Source organism: Cupressus sempervirens, chromosome 8 (genome assembly GCF_028749045.1).
Source record: "Cupressus sempervirens isolate cs-2001-9-10 chromosome 8, ASM2874904v1, whole genome shotgun sequence".
Lineage (NCBI taxonomy): Eukaryota > Viridiplantae > Streptophyta > Pinopsida > Cupressales > Cupressaceae > Cupressus > Cupressus sempervirens.
In genome coordinates this window covers 297,443,708-297,469,437 of record NC_143125.1, presented here as the reverse complement: position 1 = coordinate 297,469,437, position 25,730 = coordinate 297,443,708, and the positions used below count along the sequence as shown (strand labels likewise).

General features: G+C 34.6%; 1 protein-coding gene across 2 annotated transcripts; it reads left to right on the top strand.

Annotated features, from left to right (window-relative positions):
* Positions 1 to 415: 415 nt before the first annotated feature.
* LOC149542597 (uncharacterized) lies at positions 416 to 25,706 on the top strand. 2 transcript variants are annotated; one of them, XM_089797491.1, is made up of 20 exons: positions 501 to 778; positions 2,839 to 2,918; positions 5,150 to 5,649; positions 6,757 to 6,828; positions 7,513 to 7,586; positions 7,758 to 7,950; positions 8,114 to 8,216; positions 8,939 to 9,070; positions 10,803 to 10,901; positions 11,050 to 11,114; positions 11,254 to 11,332; positions 11,478 to 11,540; positions 11,642 to 11,725; positions 11,819 to 11,901; positions 19,357 to 19,438; positions 19,586 to 19,792; positions 24,704 to 24,783; positions 24,939 to 25,020; positions 25,214 to 25,308; positions 25,407 to 25,706. In XM_089797491.1, the coding sequence occupies exons 1-20, from the start codon at positions 625 to 627 to the stop codon at positions 25,489 to 25,491; spliced, it is 2,412 nt and encodes an 803-aa protein (XP_089653617.1). In that variant the 5' UTR covers positions 501 to 624; the 3' UTR covers positions 25,492 to 25,706. The 2 variants fall into 2 exon arrangements, with proteins under 2 accessions (XP_089653618.1, XP_089653617.1); XM_089797492.1 differs by lacking the exon at positions 6,757 to 6,828 and having other exon boundaries at positions 416 to 778.
* Positions 25,707 to 25,730: the final 24 nt, after the last annotated feature.

The window sequence follows — 25,730 nt, the reverse complement described above, 5'->3', positions numbered from 1 at the left end:
TATGAGTCACCCTCGACTAAGTGAGGTGTCTTGACCAACCACTAACATATAGGGGAGGTAGCAAAGACTTTATTACAAAGAGGCAAGTGCCCCCAAAATCCAGTCATGTGAGGGCAAGTGTCCCTATGACTCATTCTTTGGAGGATTAATAAACCTATTTAATCCTTATGAATAGGACACAAGGGTGATGCCAAACGAACTTTCTCAAATATTTAATTGTTTTCCACTACAAAATATGCAAATTATGAAAATAAAATTTTAAAAACATTAAAAATAGATAAATTGTATTTGGGGTGAGACCGTACGGCCATTAAATTTAACGAGTATATAACGCGTGGTCAGTCCATATCTCTTTCCAAGTCCCGATTCCCATTAAAACTATAAATAAATAAACAAGTACAAATGGAATTTAACCGTTGGGAGTAGCAATTCAAAATTTGAAAATCAGTGGGCCAGCCTCTCCAAGGGTTTCTGATTTTCCCCTCTGCAAACAGCAAGCAAGATATATTTTTTTTCTACCCTGGTCCGTGAATGCCGCGCACAAAGAATTAGATCTTTTTAACGCGGACGCAGCACCTTCGTTCTGCAATTTCATTTGTTTGTTTTCCGCGATTGGTTTCCACAATGTCAAACAGCAACAATATGAACCTTAATTACATAGACGAAAAATATGAGTTTTGTGCGCCTATGTACTTCGACTTCTCCAGGGGAGAGACACCGGAGGAAGCTGCACAGGCCGAGCGCTGGCTCCAAACCCCTAAAGGATATTTGGCTTCTCGTAAGTTAATTTCAAGCTCTTGGTTTTGCTTTCGACAATTTCTGTTTTTGGGTTTGATTGAAGGAAATAAATCCGAGCGATCTCCTCGGGTGTATCAGTCCAAATGTTTTGTGACAAGTGCTTATCATTCTCCACTTTCTATTTTTGGCGTGTAAGAGAGAGAGGGAGATAGAGAAAGCCAACTGGACTCCCAACATATACAGCTCTCCAATTGTTATACCATGAAATTTATGAAAGATGATCCAAGCAGTTGGATCTCCGTATAACATAATGTATTATCATGGATGAAAGACAATCCAGATAGTTAAAATGACTTTAGGAAGTAACACTGGTCCTGCTTAAATGTTGGGAAGCTACCATTATTACTGAAATTTAAACTGGATCCATTAGAATTCCGGGGATGTACCCTTGGCAGGGCTCTCATAACTTCTTAGTGGAAATCACTCAGCCTGTTGCACTAATTCGGTTCTAGGAATATTTTTCACTCTGCCTTTGCCAGTAAGGCGGGTAGGGGTTAAACCATAGTATTGAGACTATGTGAGCCTAAAAGAGACTTGTAGCATTCCGAGCTACACGCAACGAGTTTTACTCGCTTGACTCGGCTAAGTCTCTACAGTTGTATTGGCTTTCATTATTCAACCCTTTATGTTTTTCTTAGAAGTTCTTTTTATCCAAAACTCAATTAACAGAAGATATTATAATACAAAAGACTGAAGTGAATTTTTGTCAACTTAGCTAGTAGAACTTGCAATCCTGTGCATTTTTAGCCCCGGCTAAATGTATATGTGTCTTCATCAATGTCCAGATTGAGCCTTTTTTTTAAATACAACTGACTTACAATATGTTATATGTATCTCTTTGCATCCGTCTGTTAGACACAATAGCTTGTCCTTTTTATTATAGTAGCATTACTAACAGACTTATTATTATGTTTGGTGTGGGGGTGAGATTGGTTAACACTGATGCTAGACAAGTATGTTAGTTTCACCGTGGATGCTTCCTTTACTGATTCTCTTGTTGCTACCTACAATAACTTTTCAAATTATTTTAGTGATTGCTTTTCCCATTTCCATTTGGAAAATACCATGCTTCTTATCAGGGTCATAGCTTCATCCTCTTAGAGATTTAATTTTTAGCAGTAAACCATATTGATGGAAAATAGGAAATATTGTTCAAAGCTTTTGCCATCACTCTGTGATGTACTTGTAGTGCAAAATTCATTAGATTTAGTAAATACATAGCTCTTGATCTGCTGATTAAATTTGAAAAGAAATTTTATTCTTCAATAAATCTACACGAGTCTGCATTGAAGGTCCATCTACAGGTGCAGGAGACATACTATGTAAAACCTAAGCAATTTAGCTTGTTTTTGCACTGCAAAAGATAAGTAGGATTAATTGTTTTTTTTACTCAATCATAAATTAAAAAACTTTCATAATTTGTTGAGTCATGATAGTTTTGTACCAATAAAGATTTTGCTGAGTCTGAGTCGAAGTTAAAAGACTTGGTGAGTCTACACCGAGACCCAATAGTACAGAGTTCACTCTTATCTTCCTAGTGACATTACTCTATCCTTGTCAGTTGTCATTAGGGCAATCTTCTTTTTTGAAGGAGGGCAGGAAGCTCCAAAGTCCCTTAGATTTAGTTCCAAAGTTGCGATGCCACTTTGAGACTCCCAGACTGTGCATGCCTGAGACTTGGACCCTAGCCAACATGGTAAACTTCCACTGATTTGCCATTCGATAGCAGCTCTCTGTTTGGTTAATTTTTATTGCTGTTTCAGAGATTAGATTGAAATATAAATGTCCCTAAGGAAATACTATGTTAATGGAGATCGATGAAGAGAATTGCTTTTAGTAATGTTATATGGAGGAAATAAAGATTTTTTGTTTTTGCTTTTGATGTTTCGTTGGCATGTTTTAATGGATCCGGCAAGTATTCATAGCTCTTTTAATGGGAGTTTCAGTTGATTTACTGCTATTTGTTGCACAAAGTTGTGATTTTTTTTTGTTGATTTGGTCAACTAATTTTCTTATGTTTATGCTGGATTTGGCTCACAGCTTTGGTGTTAAAAACTCAATCTTTGTTGGAATCCAAGGAAATCTCCAGCAATAGCAGCACCTACAAAGCCATCCAGAAGGTACATTTAATGTTGAAATGCTTGGGAATTATATTTGTTTTCTGTGTAGCTGTTATGGTGTAAATTTTACTTTGAATGCCTTCTTCTTAATCAATATACGCCCTAACACATGGATCCATTACATCTATAATTGTCCTCAATATTATCTTAGTCAGTATTCATCGGCCTAGTGATAAGGGGTTGTTTTCATTCTCGGGTCCAGTGGCAGGCTGCCTGTTAAGAATATGAGCCTCTTATTTGAGGCAGGGTTTACATAGGTACGTGTTCCTTGCAAAATTCCCATTGTACCTGGTATGCATCCATTCCCAAGATGCTTTATTTCCAAATCAGGCAAATTGAGGTTGCATTCCTGATTTGGGTGCATTTGCCATGGGACATACAATTTTTAAGGTTCAGTCCCTGTCAGTTTTTGTCTGGGTAGCTGGATACAACTCTGCCCTTCTCTGGGTGTGTGTATCCCTGTATCTGTATCTGATACGACATGGATACGTGTTGGATATCATATCTCCATGTGCCCAACTTTCCAACCATGCCGGATACTGCGTGATTTGATTTGATTTATTTATTTATTTTTATTTCATCCAAATCTTCCTAAACTTAATTTAAAAAAATCTTAATCGTGCAATTTCTTTAGTTCTTTCTAGTATAAGAAAAACCTACACATAATGAGGAACACAAATTAAATGTTTTTCTATTTCAGCTTCTATATTATTATAATTTATATCCTATCAGTATGGGAAAGAAACAATTTAAGATTTCTTATTTTACTTGTTTGTACCAAAATAATTTATTTGGACAGTCTGAACCAGGTGTATGTTTATAGAGTCTAGAAAACTAAAAAATATGAGACCTTCGTACAGTTTTTTTCAAGAAAAATTACAGCTGCAACAGGCTGTAATTGAGAAAGTCTAGTCTTGGTATACTCTTTTTCGGTTTCTATGTAGTTCATCAATCTTGTAAATGTCTCAACACATTATACAAAATAAGGAGACAATATCAACTGTAAATCTGATGGATCAAAAATAGTCATGAGATTTGTTTCCATACAAACTTAGCTCTGAAATAGATTAGATATTTGGGATTCCTGACCTCTCATGCTTTCTTCCATTATTTATTATCTTGGCTTTGTTAATCTGTTGACATTAGAATCCCTTTTCTAGTTCTTTGATTAGTCAAAAGAGTTGACGAGTCATTTATTCATCTTGGTTTAATGTGAACTATTCAATTGAAATATTCCATTTCTAATAACTATAGATGGTTTAATGTACATTCCTGCATTATTTTATGTGTTTTACTATTTTTTAGTCTGACCTTTGCAGTTCATGCTATATCATAGTAATTGCAGTGATTCACGTGATTCGGCGGTTCAATTCAAGCTAGGCGATTTTTTGTGAATTGGTGAATCGAATCAACGATTTCTTGGCATGAATCGCCATGAATCTGCTGGAAAAATTGGGCAGCCCAACTTATAGACATAAATAAATACAACTTTTCTAATGATTTTTTTTCACATTTCTCTTTCTTATAACTCTAAAGGCCTTCTATTTGTTGAGTACAACAAAAGGAGAAAAAAAGTGAGAGATAGACTTGAGCGAGATTTGCTGTCATTGATCTTATGGATCTTCATCTTACATACATTTATGATTTGACAACATTTATAATTCTATATATCTATGTCGTGACTCATTATGATCCTATGATTTCTATTTATATAAGCTAAAATTTATATTTTATATATGTGATGGATTTATCATTTATGTTCCTTGTTTATGTATGTTAGATTCTATTTGATGATGTTATAGTGTGTTTAAGTTATATTCAATAAAGGGTGCATAAAATAAGTTTTAAATTGTTCAAATCTCTAAATTTCAAGGTTTTTTTAAAATTTGCCGATTCATAGCCAATTCATGGCCGATTCGGCCTTGCTGATTTCGATTCGATTCTGATTCTCGTTACTTTGTGTTATATGTACATAGCTCATTATATTTCTTTTCGATGAGATTTAAATAGGTATCAAAAATTTAAGGAGATGCTTTTGTGTGTATGTGCAGAAATTTCAATATGCTATTCCATTAAAATAATCATTAGGTGTCTTCTTTTATAAAATCTGCTACATGTCTTTGTTACACTTGTTGCCAATGCAAATTTCATGAAGTTTTTATCATTTTGATGCATTAAACTCTTGAATTCAATTGATTATAATTGTGTCAAATTTGAAATGTGCTTTGCAGTTAACAGCACGGATTTCTTTGGAACATGGAGAACCTAAAGTATCATGTTCAGGCTCTAATGATACTCCTAGTGGAAATGATGCATCAGGAGGTATCAATCTAGACTCTGAATCCGGAGAAGCCTTTGGTACAAGTACAACTAATATAGGTCCTTCAAATTCTTCCAAGGTCTCAAAGGCCTCCAACAAGGCATCTGCAGAAGAGGATGCAAAGATGTCTGACGAATTAGGAGAGGCCACTGCAAAGGTTGTGAACAGTTCTTCAGATGCTCAAAAAGTTCCCGAGGTTCCTGATAGTGATTATCAATCAGTTTCATCTGAGTTAGAAACAGGAAGTTATGTGACAGCTTGTTTATTTTCATCTGAGAAGAAACAATTGAATTCATTGCCTGTATTTACCCATGACTCTTCAAATAGAAAGATAGATGAAAGTGCATTTACATCTCAAGAGCATGAGCTACCTACCATGCCAAAGACTGGAACTGAAGCGTCTCTTTCTAGGTGAGTGTGCAGACTTTTGTTATTGCATTATTTATTTTTGTGCAGAATTGAGCATTTCTTATTTCAGTTTGTTTCCTAATGGCAAAAACTCATGCATTCTTAAACCAAAAACTAGACGATGAATTAACAAAGGCATCTGAAAGAATGAGTTCCCATTCTCAATACCATAAAAGCAATGTTGGTTACCGGTTCGGCTTGGTTTATCCTGTACTAGGACCTGGTCTTTGTTTAAGGAAATTTTGTTATGCTTTGGTATTTGTAGTGGCCAACCAATAAAGAATAAGCTCTAAAAGACAAACATTATATGCATCGCCAATAAGCTGTTTCTTGTAGAGCCTTTTCACCTTAGCTAACTTTGAAACAATTTGCAAAGTAGACACCAATTTAGTATGAGGTTCCACATATCTACCCTATTTTAATTTGAGGTTATTGCTGTCATGACAGGTATTAATTTTTAACCTGTCTAGCACTTTTGTGTTAGTTGCAAACATGGCTACCCAGACCCCTGAACCCTGGTACTTTTCTTTCATATCAGAAACATGTTCGTAATTTAGTCTAAGTTTCCACATATGTTGGCCTATTTTAATTCGAGGTTATTGTCTTCTATAACAAGTATTAAGCTTTGACCTGTTTAGCACTTCTGCATTAGTTGCAAATCATGGCTACCCAGACCCCTCAATCCTGGTACTGTTCTTTCATTTCAGAAACATGTTCGTATCTGTCTGATTCATTATCTCTTCAGATGACAGAAGACTTCAGAGAAAGTTTCTTAGCATTTCTTGGATTTCTTCCTTGGATTTCTTACAATAGAAGTTTCTTAAATATATCATCTAAATTCAGTGCCGATATCTGGTTGACAAAATTTATGGTAATTAAAGAAATACACTGTACCAATTCCATCCTCAGTCCCTTTTTCCTGCTAATAAGGGTTAAAACTGTATTTCGCTAGTGTTAACATGTTTAGAGCATCAAATGTTGATAAGAATGGTGCTCTGGTAATCCGAGTAATGTAACTCACAAAACGTTCAACCTTTGAGGTTCTATTCTGTTTCTCTACTTAGGGACTAGATTTATCTGGGTGGTAATACATCAGTTGCCAATGAGCAGGCAATGTTGGTGCGGTGAGGTCATCTGGAAGTACATACATGTGCTCTTTAGTCAATGGCTTCAGTATCTCAGGTATACCTATTAATTGGGTAGGCTAGTGGCATAATTTTTCAGATTCTTTGTCAACCACTTAATAAACTCATTGATGACAATGAGTTCTACCTATTTTATGGATTTTTTAATATTCTTAGAATGGTTTACATCTTGATAACTATTTCAACCAAGCTGTACCATGTATATGTTCACTTTATATAAGTTCAGTTTTTCACAGTTTTAGAATGAAGTAAAACTATTCTTGGATCTCATTTATTGAACTCTTACTCATGCCTATACCCTTGCCCACCGTTTTGGGTCTAAGAAAGGTAATCTAGTAGCTAAAAAAAATACTGCTAGAATGACAAATCTGTAATGATAACTTGGGAAAGAAAGAGCAAAAAGAGACTGGAATGAAGAAGAAATTACAATTTACACATTTGAACATGTTAATTGATATGATATCATATCTTTAGGACACTGTTTAGAAACAGAATGTGGTGGCAGATTTAATCTGAATTTCATTTCTTAATTGCCCATGCAACTGACTAAAAATATTATTTTTAAAGAGAGGTTTCCGGCACTGTATGAGAATAGTTGTGAGAAAAAGGGGAAATTTTACATTTAGAACTATCTTGTTATATTTCTTGGCACTACTGTTTTAAGTTCTTAGTGTGAATCACATATTTCTATATTAATTTTTAACAATTGATCTTCTTGCAGCTCTTTTGAAGTCGGAAGATTGATAGGACACAGTAATGCTGCTCAGATTGCCAAGGACACCACAAGTAATGCATGTGAGTAACTTCCTGGCCGGATAAAAAAGGATGATATAAAAACAAAAAGGCCAGAGAAACACTTCAAAGGGAAATGAACAAAGATATTTGTTTTGTACCTTAGTTAGCATGCATAAATGTTTTATGTAATGCAGGTTCTGAGATGAGTAATGATAATCCTTTTCATTGCAGCAACTGTTTGTGAAAGCAAACAGAAGGATAACTACAACGTTTATGAGGACTCAAAGAAATCTGTTGCATCACTTGAAATGCAAGTTGCAGTTGGAAACCCAAATACAAATCGAGACTGTCAAGTGGTAGAGAAACATGAAGCCAATGTCAGAAGGCATGCACAGAAGAAAATGTTGAAACGGTCCCTGACAAGGTCAATATAATTGAAGAAGTGGAAGTGTTATTCTTTTATTTCTGTTTGTTATTGGCAAACTATGAATGTTGAACTGTCTAATGTTTTCTGTACAAGAACAATAAATAAAGTCCTCAAGAAGAAAAGTAATTTCTTATTTTGTTTTGGGTGCATTTGACTTTAGGAGCCAAATACTTAAGGTCAAAATTCCAGGTGCGAGCCAAACCTATGCAGGAAATCAGTATGCTAATAAAAGGCAAAAGCTGGAGGGAGGACAGGCAAGACAGGTCAAGAAAAACCACACTCAGTATTGAGTTGCAACAAACTAATTCATTGTTTTAACTGCATTTGTGTAGGATGCTATTATGGAATATGAGTTTATTGATAAAATTGAATTCTCATTTAGATTAGTCAATTTAAAGTTAGAGCCCAAACTGTTTGTAATGAACCTGCGCTGCCCCAGTTGTTTGTTGCCATTCTTTGTTTACTATGAAAGCTTGTGAGCACATATAGTGCTTGTTTGCAGCTATGCAAAAAATTTAATCAAAATCTGACTTATTACAATTCTAATTCATTGCATTGATAATCAAAATTTGACTTATTATTTTGAAAATAATTGTGCATGCCATCTGTGCTTTTGGATTAGATTGAAGTGGAGAGGCGCCTTTTGTTAGGTGGATAATAGGCAAAATTTCATATGCATTATTTATATGCACGTGTCTTCAATAGGACACTTAATGTTTTGTGACTAAATGTTTAGACAGTGATACAAATAGTCATTTGTGATTCATTCACGTTATTGACACAAGTGTCTTGCTGAAACTGTTTCTGTATAACTTCTTTGATATTGCTTGTTACAGTCAATATTACATTTGAATTGTCAATGATGTTACGATTCTCGGACACATGGAACTTGAAAACAAGTATCGAGTTTCTTTTATTCTCCTGCTTTATTTAGTTGTTTGATTAACATTTTGAATTTTTGGTTATTTTGTGGTTTGTCTGGCAGATATGCAATTTGAGGGAGTATATTCCTACTACCAAGGCAATCCCCACTTTGACAATTCCACAGAAATTTCATTTTTGTACAGAGGAGCGCTTTCAGACTCATCGAGGAGCACATTGTCAGGCATTTGAACAGGTTTTGTCAAGTTCATATTGCATCTCTGTTTTATGCATATGTGTATTATTTCCTAGTATGTTTCTGATTGAAAATTTATTTATTTTGTCCTGTTACAAGAAGTCTGTTAATTTTTCACCCTTTAAAATCCAACATCCACATAACGAGTAGATGAGTCGGTTTCCATGGACTGAATTTCTGTGTCAAGCACATTTTAAGAATCTGGCATTGTACACATGTTCTATGTTCTTTTTTCTGTCTCTTGGCTTGTTTCACATTGAGAGAATCTGACATTGCACACATGTTCTGTGTTCTTGTTTCTGTCTTCCAGCTTGTTTCTCATTGAGAGACTTTTGTCTGTCTTTATAAGAAACATGTGACTTTTCATATCAGCGGTATGTCTTGATGTATATAATCCACAATGGATGTTAGGGGGCAGGGAGGCAATATTGGATGGCAACACTGTATTTTCCAATTTTGTGAACAGATTTGTTGTCTTTAATCATAGAGTTTCTCTCTGCAGCCCAATTTTATGGGCTATAGCATTACTATCAAAAAAATCATTCTTTGATTATTAATTTATTTCTCATGTTACTTTGACACTTTATTTCAAGAGCCTTTTCTTGCATGGCTGTCTTAACTAGTTTTCATATATTATTTATGATGAACAAACATAGCCCCTGTGAATGGATATCCAGTTTTCTGAATTGCAGTGTATTATCATGCAATGATCCATGAGTATTTTTTATAAAAAGCAATCCAAATGCTTCTAAAAAAATTTCCACAAATAATGGGAGGTACTTTTTACAATTTCATAATATAAATTAATGACTTTAAAGATCCATTTGAAGAATAATGTTAGGAGTTAACCCCAAAATGCACACAGTTAATAAAGATTTTCCGGAGTTTGATTGCATTGACTTTCTAATATCAACAATAGCATTGCCATTTGAAATTGTGAAGTTATCAGATTTCAAAGTGCCACCAATGCATGTAGAAAGGCTTCATTTTTTTATAGTAGACACAAACTATGCCATTTAACCAGTAGTGCTTGTGGTATATCTAGCAGCACCTACAAGATTAGAGGAATTTCTTTTTCTAAAAGTAATCTAAAACATAACACTTTATTTTTTACTTAATTGCAATTGATCTGTATCTAATGATATTATACCCTTTCCTTTTGTTCATCTCAATCTCAATGGCCATATCAGATATTGCACCTCCTGCCTGCATACCAGTTTTTGGATGAATGCGTAGAGAACACTCAATTTATATAATGTGGTATCAGCTATTGTGATTTTTTCTGAAAAATGTTACAAAATAAGAAGAGGTCAGAGGAGCCTTGATTGATGTGCACTATCCAAGAATTTGGTCAGGGTTCAATGAGGTCTTAGAACACTTTGGTGTTTTATATTAATGACTAAAGAATAATTTGTTAGTTTCAGACTTTCAGATGTTCATCTGATTTCCTTGTAATGTTAATATAGTATTTGATCAGTCAAAGAGGGTTGAGGTCCTTGCCAAGTGATATGACTGTATATAAGATTACATGAAGATTCTCTTCCCTGGTGAAACAGTTGACTGAGAAAGCACATAGAAGCCATTCTTATGTGCTCTAGTGATGTTAATGTTAGTCTCAGAAAAATCTTACAATTAGTTATATGATTATATTCTGTTTTATCATTTATACCTTTATTCTATATCAGTTTCATTAATCTGTTGGGAAAATTAATGTTTGCATTGATCTTATTAGAGTGGAAATCCAGCTTCCCCATATGTCCCTATAGCTGAAAGAGTGTTCAAATTTCAATTTAATGATGCGGATCGGTTGCTTACTCGGACTGAGAATCAAGTAAGCAATACTTGCATATATGTAAAGCTTGATTGCCTTCAACTAGTATATGGTATGTCGACAATATATCAGCAATAAAAAATCTGGTCAAACCTTTTTATTAGATGTAGAAATTAGATGAATCTAATTATATATTTGATTTTGCTAGCCTCTAAAGCTGACAAGGCCAAAAGAACCAGACCTTGTTACCTCACAGCGAGCTAGACCAACAAGGTCTGGTGATATTTCTAATTTTGTAATATATTGTTAGTTTTATGTTCACTTATTACCATTGAACATAATTGTTTGAGACATATAGAATCTATATCAAGATATTTGCATATTGAGTTTTAAAGGACTTTGATTGTACCAGGGTTAAAAGTTCCACCGAACTTGAAGAAGAAATGCTTGCTAACATACCTAAGTTTAAAGCAAGGCCTTTGAACAAGAAGGTATCTTGGCTAGATCTCAAGATGAATAAAATGTTACCTATCTTGAAGGATCACTTCTGTTTATAGTTTATTCAGTAAATATGTCTTTCCCTTTTGTTTTATATCAATGGCAATAACACTTCAATGTAAATTTAATGACTTGCAGATTCTTGAAGCGCCTACTTTGCCTCCCTTGCCAAGGAGTATACCTCAACTACCTGAATTTCAGGTATAAACTCAAGTGAAATAATATACCTGTGGCTATAACCACTTTGTTTCTCTAGTTGCCCTCCCTTGATTTAGGCCCCAATACTAAATTTAGCATGGCAGGAATTCAACTTGAGAACTGAAGAACGCGCACATCTACATCCCAATACATTAGTCAAACATGCCTCTGGACCTGAGATCAAATTTGTAAGGAACATTGAATTTGATTTTTTGTGGCTATAACAAGCAATTGATGGATGCATTGATTAGATATTATTAATGTTTCTTTGTGAACAACAGGTATCTACTTCAAATAAATGTGGCTCCTTTTTAAACAGTAGATTCAATGCTTCCTATGGACATTATGTTCCAACATCTATCAAGTACGTTTTCTCATTTTTAATGTTACGGACATAGCATATTGTAATTTGTGAAAGGGCTGGAATGTGGAAAGAAGTAAGATGTGGGACAAAGATTAATTAAATTGCTTTGAGAGTGGTTATCATCATTGTTTTGATCTAATGAAAAAAGTTGCTTTTAGATTGATTTAAAAATGGGAACTAGCCAAGATTAATTCTTATTGTGTGTTGTGATTAATTATTATTATTATTTATTAAGTTTGAGTAGATTTGAACCCAAGACCTCCCATTGAAGAGTCTCACAATTTACCGTTGTGTTGTAGTCTCTTGCCTAGGGAACCATGTAGATTGTTAGATGTGCATCTTTAGATTTTTCTTACACTTTTGTTTCTCCATTTAAGCCACTATGGATTGGGACATAAGTTGGAGCAAAATCTGTACGTGGATTTTTCACTGAAGAAATAACTAATAGCCTAATACTGTAGCACGAGTAAAGAAGTTGATAAGTAATACACATCTCCACAATTAGTCCCTATGTATTCCTCTTGATTTTTCTTCAAATTATATTCCAAATCAGCATAGAATATTTTTCTTTTATGGAACCAACTATATAAGACATCTGAGCAATAACTTCTATGAAACACAAAACTATCATGCATGTTAGCTATAATCTTAACTAGAGCTTTCTACATATCTTTTTGGTAACAAGAAACTATTCGATATGAATATTTCATTCAACATAAAAATGCAAGATGGTAGAAACCCTATAAAAACTTATTACTACATTGAAAGTAATAACAAAAAAAGAGGTAAGATTTGAAGGAAAATAGTCACTATTCAAATGTATACAAAATGAGAATGTAGAGGAATGGATGCTTATACTAAGAGAGATTATTTGTTTTTGAGAAGGTTATCATACTCAATTTCTCTTGCCATGTAGTGACTGCTAAGGAGATCTGGATTGCGACCAAAGAACAAATATCAACCTCCTAAGGTCCTAAACTGTTAAGTGTTCCTAGTACTTCCACAAAGAGAGATTACTTGTTTTTTGATAGGGTCATCATATTCCATTTGGATTGCTAAGTAGACATGGATTGCAACCAAAGAACAAATGTCAACATGGTAATTCCCTATTTTTCTTCTAGGAAATTTTGAAGTCTTTGGGTGAAATGGAGCATACACAAAATCCAACAACAAAAGAGGGATCCATTTGAAAATCAACGACAAAATACCATTTTTTTTTTTCAGTTTAATTTAAATCTCCAACACGTCTAAGTTCAAAAAAGTTCACTTCTTAGAAAATAGTTAAACCACGAAAAACTAAAATGCTAGACCTTAGGCTATAGTGAGTCCCACCAAATTCCCTCTCACATACATCCCCAACCTTAGAAATGATTAAGTACTTGTAAAGTATATCATAAAAGAAAACATAATTCTTGACTTACACTGTTTGGAGACCAAATATTTCAAGTAAATTAAATCAATAGAAACAAAGTTTACCTTGGATTTGCTTGTCTATGTGAGAGTCCGTGAGGGATTGATCAGCCGTGTACACAAACAACTCTTGTTATTGCTATCCATTTCTTAGAATACGTTGAAATGTGAACAAATTTAGTTTATGTTAGGTTTAAATCCTCAATGCCACTCTCTCTTTTTGTAAGACAAATAATGAGGCATGTTGTTGCATGCTATTACTTTAGTGGAATCAAAAAAGGAATGGCAGTATGGTTTTATTGCACTAAATTAGATTTAATATCTCCTAAATACCCCACACTCCATATTTGTAACTTGCTAGGATCATTTTAGAACAACTATTACTTAAGGACAAGCCTCATAATTCATTAGTTGTCCTATATCTATACAACATAAACACATTTGTTTATGTCTTGTTATATGACCCATGTGGACATTGGAGAATGCCTTGATAACTGTTAGAGTTTTAGGTGACTCTACAACACCCGCAGGATCAAATGAAAGACCGAGATAACTTCCACAAGAGATTGGCAAGACAATTGCTTGAAGATGCAAGAATGATATTATTGGTAATGGACTTGATTGAAATCCAAAAGGATTGATTAAAAATGTACATTATGAGCTTCCTTATATAGGAAAGGCGATAAGAGACAAAGATAAGGAGAAGATAAGCTATCACCTACACAAGGGGGAATCACATGTCCACCAAAGGTGGATCATCCTCCATTATGCAATGAAGTATGTTCGATGATGAGGATGATAATGTGATAAGTGCACTAAAGGTGGATTGAGATAACAACTATGACCACCTAGAGTGGAATTCTCCTACACCATGTGCTTAATTGAGGTGCAAACTGCTAAGTGTCTCAATGACAAACTACTATGCAATGCATTATCTTAAGTAAGTGTAATTAGTGAATATTTAATTACACCAACAATAATATTGAACTAAAATGTCAAAGATTCGAAGGACCATATCTACTATTTAGGATAATGTTGAAGTACAATCAAAGCAAATTATACTATTTCTACATTGAGTTATTGTGCCATTATCTTTAATATAGTAAAAAAAAAAATTTGTTGAGGTGGGGTTACACTATATAATAATTTTGAGAGTCCTTGAAATCTCTTGCTATGAGACCCAAGATTTCTACATTCTCATCCTTACTATTTAATAAAAGCGATCCATAATCGATATAACACAATTCACAAACTACATTTTAGACCTTAAAATCACATCCAACTATGTGCATTTCATGTCCCATCTTAGTTTGTCCTCAAATTTTCCCTAAAAATCACAAATGCAACAAATTAGAATGAGGGTTTGGGTTGCATCTTACCAAGTAAAATATATCCTCAAGTAATGGAGTAGTGGATTTGAATCTTGCAATCATAACACATAAGGTTATAGAATATCTATAACATCATTGCAAACACATTAGAGAAGCACAATAGGTCTGCCTGAAGCCATCCCACACGAAGCCCAAGAGTGTAACTTTATCCCTCTTAGCCTCGGTGGCAGGCAAAATGGACATCCACCCGAGGTCCCTACCTAGTGGAGTGCTTATGGACATCTCCTACGATGTAGTAATCTTCATTATAGATTTTGGAGGGAAGATTGTAATGGAGGGAGGTTCCTTGATTTTCCTATCTAAGCCCAAGAGTGGATCTTTGGCCCTCTTGGTCCCAATGCCACGCAACATGGACATCCATCCAGGGTCCCTACCTAGATGGCAATCCTCATGAATCCTCTTCTCCTTACACCTTCGTTTCATAATGATGGAAGTTCACAAACAAATTATTGATACATGTTGATTCAGATTACTAGATGCCAATTATAATGGGACCGAATTAGGTTAGTGAGAGCCTTCTCCTGAAAATGTGTCTGTTGTTTACACATTTCTGATTTTGATTACTGCTCCTTGCTCACTGATTGTTCTTCTGTTTGATCTTATACATTGCTTCCAATGCTTGGAATGAATCCTCCTTTATACTATTAAGATATTATCTTCTTAGTTAAATATTTTCTATAATGGTCAACTACTTGTCTGTAGTCCATCTTTTAGTCTAGATAGGAATGTTTCCTATCCTGTCTTCAGTTTTGTTTCTAATTTCGTCTTCAGCCTATCCTTGTAATTCTTTGTAAGGAACACATTTGTTCCTCTGTTAATCAATCAATCATCCGGAAATCCATTAATCTGCCAATTCTTGAATCTTTTAACATGGTATTAGAGCTAATACTTGAATTTTTTCGGAAATTCTTTTTATTATTTCTTCATGAAATTATTTGTTTAAATTTTTTCAAAATTTTTTCCATAGAGTTTCTCTCAAACTTGCCTAGGGTTTTCGGCCTAGAGAAAATCCCAAACTTCTCTACAAATCGCAACTCTCCAACTGGACCATCTATTTTTTTTTTTGGTCGGCTCATGGCTCACAGTTCATGGCTCTGCATTTTACCAAAAGAAAACACCTGCTCATGCGCAGTCTACAGGGCCTGAAGTTGTGAGTTTTTTGGCTTTTTTTACTGCCATTTTTTTGCAGACGAGTTTTGGCTCTTTCGCGCACCTGCAACAATGAAATAGTGTATTTTTTGGCTCACACTCCCTCTTACACAATCACCTCTAGTTGAGGGACTCTTTCTGGAACAAAAACCGACCATTTTTGTCAACAATCTACCATTTTATCTGCAACTTCGACCTAAGCCGCCGACTAGTTTTTCTATTCGAAACCCTAATTTTTGGGGTCAAATTTTTTTTTTTGATTGCAGATTCTTGATGGGTTTTTCAAGAGCTCAACTGGGTTGTCGTTCATTTTTCTGGGTGCCTCGATTTTTGTGCCTCAATTTTCAAGCCAACGGATCTAGAAAACAACATATTCCTTCTGGGTTTTTCAAGCTCTCTTTTGGGTCACTTTGATTTTTCTGGGTCAGCTAGGAATTTGCCTTGAAATCTGTGCCTGTTGAATTTTAGTCTTGAAGTTTGTACCTGAATTCTTTGAAATGGCATCTTTGACTAATCTGATGTTGGAGGGCAATCTACAATTCACTGGCTGCAATTATAACCACTGGAAGTAGCGCATGTTAACCATCTTCGAGTATCGTCGTTTGGATGAGCTTGTTCTAGGCACAAAGACTCGTCTGACCTCCAACCAAGCAGAACATGACAAGTTTGATGATCACAATCAAGAGGTTGTTATGCTTCTTAAGCTCTCTGTTACCGATGATCAGCTACCGCAGATTCCTTCTGACAAGTCAACTACAGAAATCTGAAAATATTTGAAGGAGCTGCATGAAACATTTGACAAGAGTGTAGCATTCTTTCTGAAGAATCAACTGTTCTCCATTATGATGGATGAACGTATATCCTTGCAAGAGCATGTGACAAAGATTAAGGGCATCCGCGATCAACTCAAAGCTATTGGTCGAAAAATGGAGGAAGAGGATATGGTAGTCATCACTCTGAAAAGTCTACCATCGTCCTATGAGCACTTCATAGAAACACTCAACATTACGTCAACTAATGTTGATCTGAAGTTTCCAGAATTATGCACCAAATTTCTGCAGTAGGATCGTTGGAAACAACAGTTTGGCAACAGTGCTTCAACAACCTCCTCAGAGCAGGCATTTGCTGCAAAATCCTTTCAATAGAACATCGGCAACCATCAGTCTTCTCGGCCTTTCTAGTATCAACCTTCTGCTCAATCCCTAGATGGCTCTATGAAGCAAAATGTACAGTGTAATTACTGTCACAAGTTTGGCCATATGAAGTTCGAGTGACAGAAACGTTTGGCTGCCCAAGCAAGGCAAAATGCTTCCCAACCAATAGCACAAGTTGTTGAGCTTCTTGATCAAGGCAAAGCTGCATTTTTCGCCTTTTGAATCTTTTTTTGTTTTTTTTGGGTTTGTTGATTTTTTTCTTAAAAATCATTTCATGTTGTCTGTAATAGGAAAGGTTGCGTGAGATTCTGGGTTTTACCGTTTTTTCCACAAAAACGAAGTTTTGTAATTGCAATATGTTTTGAGTCATAGCACTCTTCTGGCAAAGCTTCTCGGTTTCAGCATTTTGTAGATCCAGGGAGGGTCTTAGTTATCCCAGAATGTTCCAACATCCATACGTTGACCATTAAGGGAGGGTATTAAGATATTATCTCCTTCGTTAAATACTTTCTATAATGGTCAACTACTTGTCTATAGTTTGTCTTTCAGTCTAGATAGGAATGTTTCCTATCTTGTCTTCAGTTTTGTTTCTAATTTTGTCTTCAGCCTATGTTGTTTCTTTTAGAAACAACGTCCTTGTAATTCTTTATAAGGAACACATTTGTTCCTCTGTTAATCAATCAATTATCCAAAAATCCGTTAATCTGCAAATTCTTGAATCTTGTACCATATACTTCACTTGTGGAAGGTCACCAATTGTTTTTTATATGTGATTCAGGTTTATTTCTGAATCCTTTTCCAAGTCCAACCCGAGTTTGTTCCCCTATTCCCTTGCTTCCTTGATAACCCCTTTCAAATGAACTCTTCTCCCTTTTGTAACTTATGTCGAGGGAGTCGCAACTCTTCATTACATGCCATTTGTCATTTCATTAAACTTAATTAACTTGTAAACATATTTATTAATTTATATTTATATTTATATTAATGATTATCTTTTATTAAATTATGTTTCAGAAAGGGGACATTGGAGTGCACCAAAAGTCAGCTATACCATAACCTCATACATCATATTAGCATAGCTCTTAATGTGTAACTATCTAGTACCTTTACATTCCAAAACTCCACTAGTTTGACATGTTTCACTTCCAATAAAAACATTAGGAGAGGCCAAGTAGAAAGATGTACAAAAATCTAAGTGCATTTGGCATCATGCTTGGATCACCAATTCATTCATTTGAAATCTTGAGATGTGATGGTCCTTGATTATGTCATAATTCCTCGATGCTACTACAAGTTCACTCTTTTCCACAGTTGACGTTCCCTCATGTTCTATCTGATTGTAATTGTTCTTTTTTGGCCCAATAATCTGTTGAATCACTACTCTTATTGTGCCAAGCATATCCATAGTAGTTTCTTGTTTGATTTCATGTACACTATAATAATTATTTTTTATGCTCCATGCTATGCTTATATGATTGTTTCCTTTTATTGTGATATGGAAAGTGCTTAGTTTCCTCCTTTATTTTGACTCTTCAACTTTGACTATTACCAGTTCCTTGAGGTATCAAGTAGGTGAAGGATTTGAGCTTTAAGTTATCTAACTCATACTTATTATTTGATTCTACCATGTTCTCTCCTTAAAATAGTTGCTTGTGCTATTCTTCATATTCTTGATTGCCCTCGTCTTCAAGATTCTCCAAACTCGTCGTTGTACCTCTTTTGATTCTTCCTCATCATCTCCACCGAAATGATTGGAAGTACCAAATTTATCGGCAATGGCAATTGTCTCTATCTTAGCCCACTAGAAACTAGTTTCAAATGTCTCTCAAAAGGTAGAAACTAAATGGATTAGTTTGACTTCACTGCCATGGGTAATTGTATCCAATGTCCAACTTTGGTTCAACATAATTTGATTTTGTCCTTTCTTTGAGTCTGATTGAATCACACTTTCAACTAACATTAGTTCCTAGAAGCACGATGCAACTACTGATCTATTTCATTTGTTAGGCTACTACATGTGAACATATCATATGGCTGGACTATCATGTAAGAACTTTTTATATTTAAAAATCTGTTATGTAGAGTCAAACAAGAATCCAAGAAAAGGTGTGCCCTAACCTCAAATTTGGTGTTAGGTGTTTATTTAATTTTTATTTACAGTTCGAAGACCAAGCATCCAATTTTCTTTGTCTTTGTTTGGAAATTGACTTTCTACCATATATGAATGATAAACAAACTAATAACATTGTGTGTTTTGGATGTTTAAAGCTTCTTCAGTATTTAACATCTATGCATTTTTCTCTCACATGTGGAACTTGCAATCTAACTTCAAATGTCTTATAATGCTTCAGACATAGAACAATAGAAAGGATAGAAGAAGCAAAAGAACCCCAAAAGAGATTCAAACTTTGGGAATGTTCTTCAGACATGAAGGTGAAGATTGTAATGGCCTTTGTTTAAATTGTAGAATACTCAAGAAGAAACTACAAATTAAATTTGTAAGCATTCTTTTATTAGGAGTTAGAAATCTGTTTAATGATTAAATTCTATCTCATCTTTATTGTTGTGTTGTAATGCCAGTCAATGCCAGATTTTGGACACGAGGAAGTAAGCCATCTTCGAAGGTCAGAACAAGAAAACTCCAGATTATTGCAGTCTTCTACCAGGAATTTGCTCCCAAGTACTAGGCAACTTACACATGAAGTGGTGGAGAATGTGCTTGATTCAACAAGTCTGCAAAATGATCAACATGTCATTTTGAAGGAAAACATCCCCCATTTTCCCCAGGTTTGCCCCCTATCTACAATTCTTTTTAATTATTTTTCTTCTCCTGGTTGAATGTTGCCGATTGTTCATATTTTGATCAACAATTTTAAATCTTATCTTAGCTGGTTGACTTTAAGTAATTTCCAAAAGAAAATAAACAAGGTTGCATGGGAACAAGGGTACTTGGGAACTTAGGGTATGGGTACGACTATTTTTAAAAATAGAGGACTAGGGTACTTGGGTACATCATTTTTTTTAATTTAATTTAATATTTTATAGAAAATCTGAAAATATGAGTTATGACAATGAGTTTTCGAAACAAGAACAGTGATAAACTTTGCAGATGTAATGTATTGTTTTTATTTTCAGATTTGAGATATGTTGGTAATAATAATATATGCTAAATGTTTAGATGCATAATAAAGAAGGCAAACTTTCAACATGAACAAGGAGGTCATAAATCATATAACGACATATTGCAAATGATAAACTTCTGACTTGAACAATGCTAAAGTTTATTGTTAATCTGTATTGTATCAAAGTTCCAAACTGATTGTGTATTAAATTAAACTTGATAAACAGCAAGCTGATAAACAAACAAAAAACCGAAACAAAAATCAGAAGTTTTAATCAAGGTCCTTAGCTATGATGCTCTCCACTGAGTACTCAGTATTTGTCCCAGGGGTATGGGTACATGTACCCATACAGCAGAGATAATAAATCATAGGAAGAGAGAAGAAATAAAAGTTAATTTTACTACAAGTTTGCCAATGTGATCTTTTCAGTTTAAATGGAAGCATTGGCATTTTTTTATTTTTTCGTCCTTTAATATTGGAAACAATGCAATCAGGCCTGAAAAGGACTACAAGACCTCCAGGAGGAAAAAATAATTAGTTGGAAAGATGTCATAAAGAATAAAAGTGATATTGTAAGATATATACAAAATTGATAAGTTGAAAAAACATCATACTGAAAGGACAAAATAGAAAGGTTTCACTATTTTTATTGGTTCTAGTCAGATGCCTAAACATGAGCAATACCAATGAACTTCTTGAGATTCATTTTCAGTAATACCTGAGAGGATTCAACCCAGAAACACAAGTGTTCCACATTCAAGTGGCTAACTGTATTCGTTTATTCAGGTCTAATATTATAAATGGCACACATATATGCAGTATTGTGGAACTGTCAGTACATCTATAAAACTTAAACATTTGTTGGTTTGATCCATGACTTTCATGTTATCTTGATAACAATGGAACCTATTGTACAAGAAGTGTTGCGATAGAATATGTTAAATAATTAAATGTGAACTGTTAGTGACCTTTCTGAGATATTCCTTATCTTTCCCGAGTCTTAGGAATGTCACTTCAAAATTGCCTCTGAAGCTCATGAATGCAGGCAACACATGTGGGTACAGTGGATGTTGTTCTATGCTTTGGGTGTGTCTGGGGGACTATGGGACAGGGGGGAAGTCTCCACATGCATATAATACGAGTTAAAAATTGAATTTGCAGATAAGTTTATTGGCAACCGTGAGGCCTGAATCTGGTCATGGAGATCATCAGATCATGCTGCCAAAATTCCTATACTATTTTGAAATCCTAAAATCAATGATTAGATTCTTTTTAAACAAGCATCAAGAAAAATTTTATAAGTTGCTGGTATCAACAAATTTTTTTTTCACAAAATAATAATGTTGTCACTATTGAAGACACCTAATATTGGAAGAGATTTAACAAGTTAAGGAGGACATATATTAGTTTCAGGTTTAAAAATGCTCAATGAATGTAAAGTTTGAGACCATTTAAATGTGTGCTCAAGACATGTAGAACTCTTCTATGGAGCAGATACACAAATGACATGGTTCAACGATGGTCTGAAATTAATGAAATACAAATGTTAAGACTCCTTTACCAGAAGTTGTCTTGCATAGGAATACTTTCATTGGTTATCTTGTTAATTGCAATCACTGTCAAATTGTATCATACATAATTCAGCCTAGAAACTAGTAATGTAAAACCTGAAATAGTTCATGTTTCAAATTTTCCATTTGTCTCAATATTTTCCTTGAGAATTGGAATATTCCAAAACTGATTAACTAGGATTCTGAAATGTGGAATGCATTTATTATGCTTGATTTTGTGGTTCTTATGAATTCATAATGTAAAACTTTCCTCTGCCTTTGTTCTTTTATATTTCAGCATTTTATTTTCACTTTTCCTCTTTTAATTTTTATTGGCCGTCAAAAGAAATTTTAATAGTAAAGTGTTTGGAGACTCAAAGCACTAACAACTTTGTTGCACAGAAACCAATCTTCATCACAACTTATAGAAGTTAAAACAATTGATCCTAAAATGTGTGCCCAAACTAATTCGTTCATTAAATAGTGACCAAAACATTGAAAGGTTGGTAATGTAATGTTGGTGTTTGAGTGTATGTTTGTTTGTCATAGATAATTTTCAAAGTTCTACATAACTATGAAATTCAAATGAATTTTAAAGTGTAGCCTCATGCAAAATGTACATAACTTCCCATGAGAGCCTAGAGAATTAAGGTGATCAGTTCTTTTGTCCAACATTCTTTCCTTTATAAACCTCCAAGTTGTAATGATATCAATACCCACAGGATTAAAGAATTATATTTGAAATCTAGAAAATGGGTAATTTTGGTGGACAAGATTGAGAACTGAAGCAAATCTGGGCATTTATCAATCCATTGTTTCTTGTTCAGAAATCCCAGTGCTACTTATCCACTATGGTCTTATTTCGTCCGACATGGCAAAAGGCTTATGAAAGTAATCATGAGAGTACTTGTATGTTAAACAAAAAATGCTGAAAAAGATGGAACACAACTATGGATGGAGCAGAAACCAAGTTCCATACTTAGATACAAGCAAGAAAGTTCTTTGCTACCTTAAGAGACTTATGCTCTTTATGCAATCAAAAATTTTGATAACAAAAATCTTTTGAATTTGACATGCCAATGTATTTTGAGATAAGAAACTATTAGTTATATTCATAACTAAATGTATTGAGAAGGTTCATCATAGGTTGACACATGATAATTTTACCATTTATAGCCCCAAAATCTAAAACTATAATTCCCCCCTACTCTGCTGGGCCCTATTGCCACTCACCCCTGCAACTAACTCCATTCCCCCAATTATACTTGTTACTCTAGCTAGCCCCTACTATTTGTATGGGAGTTTCTCACCCACAAGTATATGGTACTACTCCCCTACAATTCTATGGTGGGAGGGCCCAAGCCAAAACTTGATAGACGTGTGGCCAAGATGGACAAGACAATTAAAGTTTTGAAGCAGATCTGGGAGAGAATCAATGCTCAATTATAATGGGTGAAGTTAGAGTCATTGTCAATTTTTGTCGCCCTTATACCTTGTGTTATGTGATAATCTGTAAATAAATAATATAATGTTTAAAATGGAACAAATACTAGAATTGTGTAAAAGTTAATTATTAAGCTCACAGAGCTAATGATAAATGAGAATAATTAGTACAATGGAGCACAGCTCTGGATGCAATAGAGGCCAAATTCCTCACAATGCTTTGACATTGATTGGTTTGGTTGAAGTTTTTTGTAGGAATTAATGAATTATGATCATCAGATAAACTTTCCTCCAAAGATTGCATTGATGCCCTCACAAAGGAGGCATGAAGAGAATCTTTATTTTCACCATCATTGGGAAAGAGTTGGGTTATCTAGTGGCAGTTATTTTCATTTTTTCTGTATTTGATGGATTACTAAATCAAAATACGATGAGAGAGAAAAGACCAACCATTGGATATTGGAGGGAATGCATGATGATTGAGTTTTAGATATTTGTTAGCATAGCATTGATATTCAAGGTTGCCAATTGTTTTCCAAAAGAACTTACTGCTGATACAGATGGAGGACATTGGGTTGTTTCCTTGATGATGTGGGTTTGTTTAGTGGTACATTGAATGTAATGGAAAGGAAGATGATTATGATAGTGGTCATGCTGAAGCTGACAGGGCTGAGGCATTTGTTGTTCAGCAAGAGAAGCAATCATGTTTTCATATGTTACATATAGCACAAGTTTGAGACATTCCTCAAGTCATGCCTATAAATATTTCCTTTACCATATTGTAGGTTGACTTTGGGGTCACATAGGCTTATATTTGTAGTCAATTACTCTTAGTGGTTTGCCTGCTTAGAATATATAATTCTCAACTTACTGAATTTTGGTATCTAAAATCTCAAAATTTCAGTGTTCCATCAGGACAAGTCTCTTGGAGTTTGGTCGCTATCCCTAATGTGTTTTTAACCTGCCTTGCCTTGGTCTCACTTATTGTGAAGTTGGGGTTCAGGAAGGTTGAGCTGGGGCGAGACTAATCCCCTAGGGGTGTTAGTTGGACCTCACAACCAACATGCATTGGTTAGATCCATCCGCCAGAATTGAACCCAAGATCAGTGGGGAGAAAACCCACCATCCATTGCAACTTCATTAATGTGTGGGTTAGGTGATATCCCTAATGTTGCTATCATCCCACTAAATTTGAGACATCCCTCTTTTCAAAAGTTAAAACTAGATAGCCTGCAACATTTGGTTCATAAAAATAGGAGGGGGCCCAACTTTCAAGGAAAAAAGTTAATAACTAATAAGCTAAAAGAGGAGGATTTTCAATGCAAATTCAGCTGGTTCATCGCTAAAATTTGGTTAAGTCCCCGAAACTGTGTCCTGGCAAACTCCTGTCCTGGTAACTTTAGAAACATAGAAATTTAAGATATGTGACTTATCATCCTGCATCTCCTCATTAAAGACCCTCTTAAAAGTAATCACTATTTGATGGGTTCCATTTTTTGAAGAATGTGATCTTTTTTTAACTATGTTATTGTGTTATGTGGAACTAGCTCAATGTTCAATTATGTGGGTGCTGACCTGTACAGATTGTCCCAGACTCAACACATGACCTCAAAAAGTTGTCAAAAGGAATAATTAAATCTGAATTGATGTCTCTAATTTCCAGGTATGTTATTTGTGTGGCTTCAAATAGGGTTCTAACTCTGTTTGGTCAGTTTGCTTTTAATAAATATGGAAATTATAAATGCAACTCAATTTTCTTTTACCAGTCATCCTTGTCATAGAATTTTTTAATGTTTATTTCTGTGATTCATTATGCAGAGAGAGCGCACATGTTTCTGAGAAGAAAAGAAAACCCCTTTCTGAGATATCTACTCCTCAGCCAACTCAATTTAGCTTGAAGGCATGTTTTCTGGTTTAATTTTTTTTTTTCATTCACTGTGGGTAGCATGTTGAACTAGAATAAAGAAAACTGATATGGAAAACATGGTCATTTAATAAGAAAATTTGAAAAACCATCATGAAGGGCTTCAAAACTGACAGGCAACTAACTGCTTTTCCGGTTATTGTCTGTTTTGTGGGTTTAAAACTGGCAGACAAATAACTGTGAACCTGCACCATTTACATTGAAAGGAAATGCTCTCCGTGACCAATCTCCTGCAGTATCAGCTCAAAACTTTTGTTTCTCTAGGTAAGTTATTTCAATGTCATACTAATTGAAGGCTTGCAAAAGACTGGTATCTATGATTTAATATGCGTCTCAAAGAAGTGGTATGAATTCTGTTGCAGGTATTCGAAGGAATCTTTACAAATTAATGATTCTGCAAGGCAAGATAGTCAAACCTCCTTGTCGGTTCCTCACTATATGAGATGACATTCAGGTTCGGCAAGTAACAAGTTTGTGGCTTGTGAGCCACCCAAAAACTCGCTAACCAAATGGATATCCAGAGATGTACCTCTAGATTTTCAATTTCCAACAATTCTAATGGACATGTCTACAGTAAGATTTCACCGCGTTTAATCATGTATTTATTATTCTTTATTTATTATTTTAGTTGCTTTACAAGCAACATGGCTCATTTGGTTCTATTTGTTAGATTTCCTTTGATATTG

Coding starts and splice junctions, on each gene's coding strand:
- LOC149542597 (XM_089797491.1), top strand. CDS start 625: ATGTCAAACAGCAACAATATGAACCTTAATTACATAGACGAAAAATAT. Junction 6,829..7,512: donor CAATGGCTTCAGTATCTCAG/GTATACCTATTA, acceptor ATCTTCTTGCAG/CTCTTTTGAAGTCGGAAGAT. Junction 11,333..11,477: donor CAAGGCCTTTGAACAAGAAG/GTATCTTGGCTA, acceptor AATGACTTGCAG/ATTCTTGAAGCGCCTACTTT.